Source organism: Lactuca virosa, chromosome 9, assembly GCF_052849685.1.
Source record: "Lactuca virosa cultivar CGN04683 chromosome 9, Lactuca_virosa_CGN04683_v6, whole genome shotgun sequence".
Lineage (NCBI taxonomy): Eukaryota > Viridiplantae > Streptophyta > Magnoliopsida > Asterales > Asteraceae > Lactuca > Lactuca virosa.
In genome coordinates, this window is record NC_136434.1 from 149,412,575 (window position 1) to 149,422,342 (window position 9,768).

Below are 9,768 nucleotides of genomic sequence, written 5' to 3' on the forward strand. Positions count from 1 at the left end.
CAAGCGAAGCGTTGAAGAAGGCAATATGACTGAAGAACTTCGTCGGAGACCTTGGGGTTGTACCAGCTGTAAAGAAGCCTATGGAGATTTTCTGTGATAACGAGGGTGCGGTCCCCTTAACCAAGGAACCAAGGGATCATGACAGATCCAGACACATCGACATAAAATATCACTTCATAAGACATCGAGTAGAAGAAGGACTCCTTATAGTGAAGAGGGTATCATCAAAGGAGAACCCAACATATCCCCTTACGAAGGGACTGAGTAGGGTTAAGCACTTGCAGCATGCTAGGAGTATCGGGCTGAATGACGATATTAGTTTTTAGTGATTAGATAGATATTTAGAAACTTGTAATAGTTAAAATGTAATTGACATTTGATGATTGAATAAAAAGAGTTTTATTTATAAGTAAAGTTACTGTCTTGTGTCAATTGTTTATTATTGTTTCATTTTTGCATGTTTTGACTTCCAGAATAACAAGATTATTCAAACTATCCACAGTCGATCATACTTTGGAAGTATGTTATGAGGGTAGATTGTCATAAATGAGTTTGTAAGATTGTCTAAGGTGTTAGACATAACAAAAGTTTGCTACAACATTCATGAATGCTATAGACAATAAATATTGAACTTGAACCTATTGATTTAATAACCATACTATAGACAAATATATATGTTAAAGTAATTGTATTGAACTTATTAGTATACCTTTCAAAGTTTATAATATTAATTTGAAATATCATTCAAAAAATATTATAGTAATTGTTATACATAACTAACATTATTTTATTAAAAAATATTTTTATGATATTTAATTTTTACGTAACACTACATTAAAAATGGGCACTTTCAGCCGAATTCGCGAATTGAACGAAAGGAAAAAACCGCTACAGAAAGAGAAACAACCACCACTTCCTTCTTCACAAATCTCACTCTCTTTCACATCTCTTTTTAGGGTTTCGATTTGATCGATTTCTCCACAACAAAAATTTACACCAAATGGAGCATCAACAACAGTTGGAGCATAATCGTTGATTGGATAGTGCGAAACGGAAAAAGAAGGCTTAAAAATGGCGGAAGACGGATCGGACAGGGGGAGTACAAGTAAGGGAAACGGAGGGTTAAGTTCCATGGATTCAATGGAATCTCATCGATGGGTGTTTCAAGACGAAGAGAATTCAGAGATCGATTACGAGGACAATGGTGATGATGACGGGGATGATTTTACGTTGCAAAATGACATGGATTCGGAGGATGAAGATAGTTTATACCAGAAGTTGATTCGGACTGGGCCAAGGATTGATTCGTTTGGCGTCGAAGCCCTTGAGGTCCCTGGCGCTCACAGGAGTGAATACGAGGTACGCTGTCTCGATCTTCTGTCAGTAGCTCCATTGATTTTAGCCGTTCTAACTGACCCGTATTAGTAAATTCTAACTCCACGATGGATACAAATTCTTCTCATTTCGAGAAGAAATTGGTAACTATCTTAACTAGATGTTAAATGCTAGAAATCGCAACCTTTGGTACTAAGAATATACATAACTTCAAGTTGCACTTCACTGTTCAAGCTATCATCCTCCTGCTAAACGTTTTTTAAGCTCTGAACGGGGCTTCTAAAGGGATTGAACATCTAGAAAAATTTAGGGAAACAATATTCTAGTATGGATTTAGCTTTAGCAATTATTTGAAATTACTCTATGTGGTTGCGATTATTCTTTCCATTTTATCTTGGATTACGACAAACACTTTGAGATAAGGAATTATTTGAGTCTGAATTCGCTCCACTTCCTTTTCTAGTATTAATTTAGCTCTAGCAATTTTTGGAAACTTCCATATGTGGTTGCGATTATTCTCTACATGTTTTTCTTGGATTATGACAAACACTTTGAGATAAGGATTTAGTTGAGTCTGAATTTGTAGCACTACCTTTTGTAGAGATGTGATGTGAAAGTATGAGATGGACAGAAAGCAATGTTGCTGGCAGAAAACATGGAAGTTACTGATCATATCTCATGAGATGAACAGAAAGCTGGGTTGTTGGACAGCAAACACAGAAGTTACTTATAAGATATTATAAGCAAAATAATTAGTGAAGTACCCACAACTATAATCTGTAAAGGAAAAAAAATCCATCATGAATTCATTAAGAGGAAAGGGGACATCCACACCACCAAGATGAAACATCTTAACAGGAGGAAGAAGATTTCTGGCAAATAAAAGTTGCTCTACATAATTTCTTGTATCACCCGAAAACTCATTATTACATAACCATTAACCCCTAGCCTTCTTTATGCAAGGGTTCCAGGTGGTCCCATGGCCAAGTCACAATGTCCAAATGAGGCCTCTTATGGACTTGAAAACCTCTAGACAAAAATAAAGCAAAATCTGGAACTACGTGAATGGAAATGAACACTAAAAGCTCAACCAATAAACTGAGAGCACACACAATACAACTCTTTTGCTGACAAAGTGATTTTGGCACTCTTATGTATCTTTGAGGCAACAATTAGCTGACAATTGAGAAAAATCGCATTGCATAACTCACTTAGTTCACCAAAAACAAAAATGTTAGACACTCAAGGATGTGTGTTGAATGTGTATGTGATTTACTAACGGAAAGGAATAGGCTACTTTTTCATTGCTCCCATCATGGAAGGATCCATACTGATCCCATGTGTGACACCACTAACCAAGGAGTATCGCATTACACACCATGAAAAATCCCATTTTTACAAATTTACACTCCATAAATTATAAGTGGTTCTTTTTGGTATTTTGGGCACATGATACTAGGTCTTAGGGCTTCATTCATCAAATGCTATGAGCATTAAACAAAATAGACGGTGTAACAAGCCATTAAAAAAAAAAGAAACCACTCTTAACTTCTCCATTTCTAATTTGATTGTACCATGTGTTCATACAACATGTCATTATTTCTAAAGCTTGAAGTGTACTTTTGCAGGATGCTAGTCTTGGAAAGAGTATTTTCCTGGTTTTTCAGACACTTGGTGTTGTTTTTGGGGATGTTGGAACAAGTCCACTCTATACCTTTAGTGTGATGTTCAGCAGAGCTCCAATAGAAACAAATGCAGATATCATTGGGGCTCTATCTCTTGTTTTATATACATTGATTTTGATCCCACTCATCAAGTACATTCTCATTGTTCTTCTGGCAAACGATGATGGTGAAGGTAACTTTTGTAAATATATTTAATACTATTCCATATTTTAATACTACAGGTTCCTTGTAATATCTATATATGTATAATGTTGATTTGTACTTGACTACATGTTGCAGGTGGGACATTTGCTTTATATTCACTTATATGTAGACATGCTAAGATCAGTCTTCTACCAAATCAGCTTACTTCTGATACCCGTATATCAAGCTTCAGATTGAAGGTGCCATCTGCAGAACTTGAAAGGTCATTGAAAATAAAAGAGCATCTTGAGAATTCATTGACAATGAAAAAGCTTGTTTTAGTGTTGGTCCTTGCTGGCACCTCCATGGTCATTGCTGATGGGGTTGTTACACCTGCAATGTCAGGTATTTATTTATTTATTTTAAACACCACTTTTTCTTTCTCAAATAAATGGAAGTAAGCTGCTGTTTCTTGCATTTGGTCCTTTTCCTAACTCTAGCACTCACTTATAATTTCTTTGATGCAGTAATATCTGCTGTTCGTGGTTTAAAAGTTGCATTTCCTGCAGTTGAGCAAGGTGACATGATCCTACATGTAATTTTGTGCTAGTGTTCTTTTTGCTGATTTCTTTTCTTTTTTAAATAGAAAGTCACTTTATTCTTTTAAAAAATTTTGTTTATTTATTTATTTGTTGCAGATCATGTGGTGATGATTTCGGTTGCGTATCTTATTATCTTGTTCAGTGTACAAAAATATGGAACAAGTAAAGTTGGGCTTGTTATTGGGCCTGCTTTATTTATATGGTTCTGCTCTCTTGGTGGCATTGGTATCTACAATCTTGTGAAACATGATAGCAGTGTTGTCAAGGCATTTAATCCCATTCACATCTATTATTATTTCAAAAGGAACCCAACTAAAGCTTGGTACTCTTTGGGTGGATGCCTTCTTTGTGCAACTGGTAAATCTTTATCTTCATTTCCATTCACATCTATACTTGTTTATCTTGATTTCCAAACTTTAAGTAGTAAAAGTACATTGTTATTTAATATTTATTGCACTTAACCCTATTCTAAATGGTTTGATTCTTTTTTTTGTATTCTATATATAGGTTCAGAAGCGATGTTTGCAGATCTTTGTTATTTTCCAGTGAGAACAATACAAATCACTTTTGTATTTCTTGTACTTCCATGCCTTATGTTGGGTTACATGGGTCAAGCTGCATATCTCATGGATAATTATGGGGACCCACAGCAGGCTTTCTTTTCTTCAATTCCTGGTCAGATTTTACATTTTGGAAGGAACAATTTCTTTAAAAGATACCATCCAAACCAAATGTCTAATTCTGATATGGTGTGTGTGTGTGTGTGTGTGTGCAGATGGAGGTTTTTGGGCTGTGTTTCTGATTGCTAATTTTGCTGCATTGATTGCAAGTAGAACAATGACAACAGCAACTTTCTCTTGTATCAAACAATCATCAGCCATTGGTTGCTTTCCCAGGCTTAAAATCGTTCATACTTCTCGCAAGTTTATGGGTCAGATTTATATCCCTGTTATCAACTGGTTTCTCATGGCCTCTGCTGTACTTCTTGTCTGCTGTATTGCAAGCACCAATGAGATCGGGAATGCATACGGTACCACTACTACTTCTTTTAAAAAGACATAAATGCCCTTCAAGTACAATCTATTACTGTTAAAAAAATAAAATGCACAGGTATTGCGGAGATTGGAGTGATGATGATGACTACCTTCTTAGTAACCCTAGTAATGCTCCTGATATGGCAGATCAACATAACCACTGTCATCATATTCTCCTTCTTCTTCCTCGGAATGGAATTGCTATTCCTTTCCTCCGTCCTGAGCGGAATCGGGGACGGAAGCTGGATCATTCTGCTGTTCTCCATAGTTGTGTTCCTCATCATGTGCATCTGGAACTACGGGAGCAAGCTCAAATACGAAACAGAGGTGAAGAAAAAAATGTCAATGGATGTGTTACGCCAGCTAGGATGCAACCTTGGAACTGTCAGGACACCTGGCATTGGGTTGCTTTATAATGAACTTGTGAAGGGTGTTCCTGCCATTTTCGGACATTTTTTAACCACCCTTCCAGCTGTCCATTCCATGATTATTTTTGTGTGTATAAAATATGTTCCTGTTCCTGTTGTCCCTCAGAATGAGAGGTTTCTGTTTCGAAGAGTTTGCTCTAAAGGCTACCATATCTTTCGCTGTATTGCCAGGTAGACTTTTCAAAGTATAATATCTTAATAAAAAAAAAAAAAAATTTTAAATATTTTTCAGAGTAGAATGCTATATAATGGGGTAAAAATTTGATAGGTATGGATACAAAGACGTACGAAAAGAAAACCACCAAATCTTCGAGCAGCTTTTAATTGAAAGCTTAGAAAAGTTCATAAGGCGTGAAGCCCAAGAAAGACAGTTGGAAAGCGATGGGGACGATGATGATTCCGATTTTGAAAATGACCCGTCGAGGGTACTTGTGGGCCCCAACGGTAGTGTCTATTTCGGTGTCCCGGAGGGCAGAAACGTAATTAACCAGTACCACCCCCAACCACCACCGATGGAAGCAACGACTTCGGAGGCAAGTGGGCACACGGATCCGGAACTAAGTTTAGAGAATGAGTTGGCGTTTTTGCATAAGGCTAAGGAGTCTGGGGTGGTTTACCTTATGGGACATGGGGACATAAGGGCAAAAAAGGAATCTTGGTTTATTAAGAAGTTGGTTATTAATTATTTTTATGCGTTTATGAGGAAGAATTGCAGGAGGGGTATCGCGACTTTGAGTGTGCCGCATACGCACTTGATTCAGGTCGCCATGACTTATATGGTTTGACTTGTTGACTTTGGGTATTTTCGTCAGAAAATAAGTTGCTGCTTCACTTGTTATTATTTATTATTATTATTAGTGTTTGTTTGGCACGCTTGTTTGTGCCGATTTTGATCTTTTGGGGAGTTGTAGTTATTTTTATTATTGATGGGCATATACACATGAATCATGAATGATGAATATAGTGTCCGAATTAATTATGGATTTTTTTTTTATACATTTTGCTTATTACTACTCTACTCAAGTTATACGTATTTGCTTCTAATTTTTAAAGCATAAGGGCATAATAGGAATAATTGGTTTTTGTTTATTGGATTCCTTTGAAATGAATTGCAGTCTTATGTTGTACAAGTCTAGTCTCACCCCTTTACACAGAAAGACCCACAACTTGGTTTATCACCAAAATATGATATGGAACATTTATTCCTCTATAAACACTTCCCCTCAAAGCCATATGAATCCTAGTTCTGACCATCATCAAATTTTGAGATGTAATTCACTTAATACTACCATCATCATCATCTTCAAGTGTCATTAAGGATGTATTAGTAAGTCACTTCACTTTTCTTTTACCATTTTAAGACTCAACATATTCAATAAATGTTTAAATACTCGACATGGCCCACAACACCATCGCAAAAAAATACCTAAAAATATAGACATCTATGTTTGAACATATTGCAATCCAACTGTTCAAAAACTTATAAAATCAACGGTGTTGAATAATAATAATACATAATAATCTAGGTGAGGGCTTTGGCCTTTTGGGTGCTTCAATGTCTTCTTGAGCATAAGATGATGAAGAAGCTCCATTGATTTTCTTTTGTTGTGATTGTGATGTAAGTCTTAATCTAAGAAGCAATGAATTAGTCTTATAAATCACTATTTCCACACTTTTTTAATAAGAAAGGTGTGGGATTGGAGGGAGACCATTTCCATGGTTGAGGGATAGGTGTTGGATTGGTGTATGATGCGGTGGTAAGAAAGACAAATTGATGTGATGCTGATGTGGCGTGGGATAGGAGGGTGTGCTGATGTGGAGTGGGAGAGGAAATGTGTGTTAGAAGTATGTTCATGGTCACAACAAGTTGGTGATATTTATATAAATAACATGGTTTTTCTGGTTTACACCCGAGATACGATTTTAACATAAAATGACTAAAAAAAAATTATGGTAATCAAGTTTCAACAATGGATAAAGATCTTACTTTTTGATACTCCCACCGCCCCCTACAATTTTTTTTATCTAACCTTTTAAATTTAAGGTTCACTTCGGCTCTTCTATTTTAGTCTTCAAATTTTAATTTACTAATGAAATATAATCTTTTTAAAAAATTTAGTTATAAAAATCTTATTCAATTAAAAATATATTTTTATTATTTTAATATATTTTTAAATATATTATTAAAAAAGACTAGGAATAGAAGATAGGAAGTTAGGAACAATATGACTTTCTAGATGACTCATGGATAGTGTTAAAAAAGAGAACGAAAAAAAATGGTGTGACGTTAATGTGAAATCTAACCATTACAGCCGTTTTGCATTTCCTTACATTAATGGGCATCCGCCGACATCACAAGACGTCAAGATGGTGTTTAGAGCGTGTTTGGGATTTTTTTGAAAAAAGTCCTTATTGATTGGCTTTTCAAGAAGCCAGTAATTTAAATTAATTTGGAGGAGTTTAATAAGGAATAAGTAGACAAACACAAGAAGCCATCCATTCACTGCAGCTCGAATCAAAGGTCCTACGATGGTGTTTAATGTTTATGTTGATGCGTTTGGTGACTACGTTGACCAGGTTCTATGGTCAAGATGTCAACTTTTTACTCTCGCAGAGATTCAATCGGCAACCAACAACTTCGACGAGACTTTAGTGATTGGTCGTGGAGGATTCGGCAAGGTGTATAAATCTTCCACCAATAACTTGTCACAAGGTGAAGTTGCAATTAAACGATTGGATTCCACGTCCACCCAAGGAGCCCATGAGTTCGAAGCAGAAGTTGCAGTCCTTTCTAAGCTCAGCCATGGTAGCCTCGTATCCCTAATTGGTTACTGCAATGAAGAAAAAGAGATGATCCTCGTTTATGAGTTGATGCCGAAAGTGAAGTCATCCAATATTTTATTGGATGCAAACTTTAATGCTAAGATTTCCGACTTTGGATTGGCTAAAACTTGTTCAATAGATCGAACTCACGTGAGCACCGCTGTGAAAGGGACATTTGGGTATATGGATCCGTGCTATTACAATACCGGAAAATTGACAAGAGAATCCGATGTTTACGCGTTTGGGGTTGTGCTGTTTGAAGTGTTGTCAGGGAGAAAAGCGGTGGACAGAAGCTTTGATGATGAAGAGCAATGGAGTTTAGCAGGTTGGGCTCAAGAGCAAATCAAACAGGGAAAGGGAAAAGTCGATCGTATTATTGATCCGAGACTGATGGGGCAAATCTCCAAAAAGTGCTTGAAGGAGTTTGCAAGCTTAGCAGGTCACTGTTTGCACACGCAACCCAAAAACCGCCCTACCATGACGGAGGTTGTCATGAAGCTCAAGTCTATTCTTTCACAAGAATTGAAAAGCAAAAGCGACAATTCTGTTATTGATGAAGAGGGATTCATTAAGAAGCTAAGATCTATTTTCAAAGGTAAAGTCAATGCAGCAGCAACAGGAACCAAATCTGCTTTGATTCAACTTGATGCTGCAAATAGGAAGAATACGAATCAAAATACCTCAAAGTCATAGTCTCCCTTGGTCCTAGAAAAATTTGGGCGGGTATGCTCACCCCTAGATTCACGAGGTTGACATGAATAATGTTTTTCTTCACGGTCATTTACAAGAAATTGTCTTCATGCATCAGCCACAGCCACCTGGTTTTTCGAATCATGTCAGTCCCTACATCCTTAAGCAAGCCCACGGGGTTGGTTCCAATTGTATCGGTTCTATCCAACTTTCCCTTGTTTATATTCAGATTTCTCTTGTATGTTCTGCTGATGATGATCTACAGCCGACTCAATATTGAATTACTTTCTTGACCATATTTGGTTAAATATACGTGAAATGATTTTTGAAAAGTATTTATTGATAATAGGAACTTGAGTTCTTGTATGTTAAACCTAAATTTGTTCAATTGATGTTTGTACGTACGGCACAAGTAAAAGCTTATAGGTAACTGTAAAATGTTATTTTTTAAATTAATTTTCTTTCACGGCTAATCATATAAGAAAACATGTCATTTCGTAATTCATTACCATTAAATAAATTTGATTGAGAACTAAGGGACTACCCAAGAAAAAAGTTTGAGACTTCTTTTAAAATTCTCCTTAACAAATGAAAGTTTTTTTTTTTTTTTTTGCCACATGTCAATTTTTTATGAGTTTTGACACTTGTCATTTTGAGGTGTTTTTGAAATACATATTATCCACTTGTCAATTTTTGGTTTGTTTCAATTTTTAAAATTAAAGTCATATTTATATATGTAAAGTATTATATATATATATATATATATATATATATATATATATTAAATTGCAATAAATACGTTTCTTCCTTTCTTATTTTAAAGTTGTATATTAAAAAATATTTTCTGTTTACATTTTAATTTAATGTTTAATTTTTTTTAAATTAACCCGTGTAATACACGGGTCTCATACCTAGTGATTAACATATTGCATAAAAGATGGAGTACTCACCACTACTCTTTGGGAATCGAGACAACTCAGCCTTGGTCCCCATATCAAGAAATTGTCGCAAAAAAAACTTTTAAAATTCAACAATTTGAATTCCATCT

The 9,768-nt window shown here is 35.7% G+C and overlaps 2 protein-coding genes across 2 annotated transcripts; both read left to right on the top strand.

Annotated features, from left to right (window-relative positions):
• The first annotated feature begins 857 nt into the window (after positions 1 to 857).
• LOC145136397 (potassium transporter 7-like) lies at positions 858 to 6,203 on the top strand. The gene is made up of 9 exons (XM_079070514.1): positions 858 to 1,359; positions 2,964 to 3,192; positions 3,300 to 3,548; positions 3,671 to 3,721; positions 3,842 to 4,102; positions 4,253 to 4,420; positions 4,521 to 4,775; positions 4,856 to 5,378; positions 5,476 to 6,203. Exons 1-9 carry the CDS (start codon positions 1,072 to 1,074, stop codon positions 5,990 to 5,992), a joined length of 2,541 nt encoding a protein of 846 aa, XP_078926640.1. The 5' UTR covers positions 858 to 1,071; the 3' UTR covers positions 5,993 to 6,203.
• A 1,533-nt stretch (positions 6,204 to 7,736) lies between these two features.
• Positions 7,737 to 8,723, top strand: LOC145139912 (receptor-like protein kinase FERONIA). The gene has a single exon (XM_079073576.1). It carries the CDS (start codon positions 7,737 to 7,739, stop codon positions 8,721 to 8,723), a length of 987 nt encoding a protein of 328 aa, XP_078929702.1.
• Positions 8,724 to 9,768: the final 1,045 nt, after the last annotated feature.

Bases quoted from the DNA above. Each gene is read 5' to 3' on its own strand.
- LOC145136397 (XM_079070514.1), top strand. From the start codon at position 1,072: ATGGCGGAAGACGGATCGGACAGGGGGAGTACAAGTAAGGGAAACGGA. The intron at 1,360-2,963 runs GTACGCTGTCTC...GTACTTTTGCAG, and splicing joins CTCACAGGAGTGAATACGAG to GATGCTAGTCTTGGAAAGAG. The intron at 5,379-5,475 runs GTAGACTTTTCA...AAAATTTGATAG, and splicing joins ATCTTTCGCTGTATTGCCAG to GTATGGATACAAAGACGTAC.
- LOC145139912 (XM_079073576.1), top strand. From the start codon at position 7,737: ATGGTGTTTAATGTTTATGTTGATGCGTTTGGTGACTACGTTGACCAG.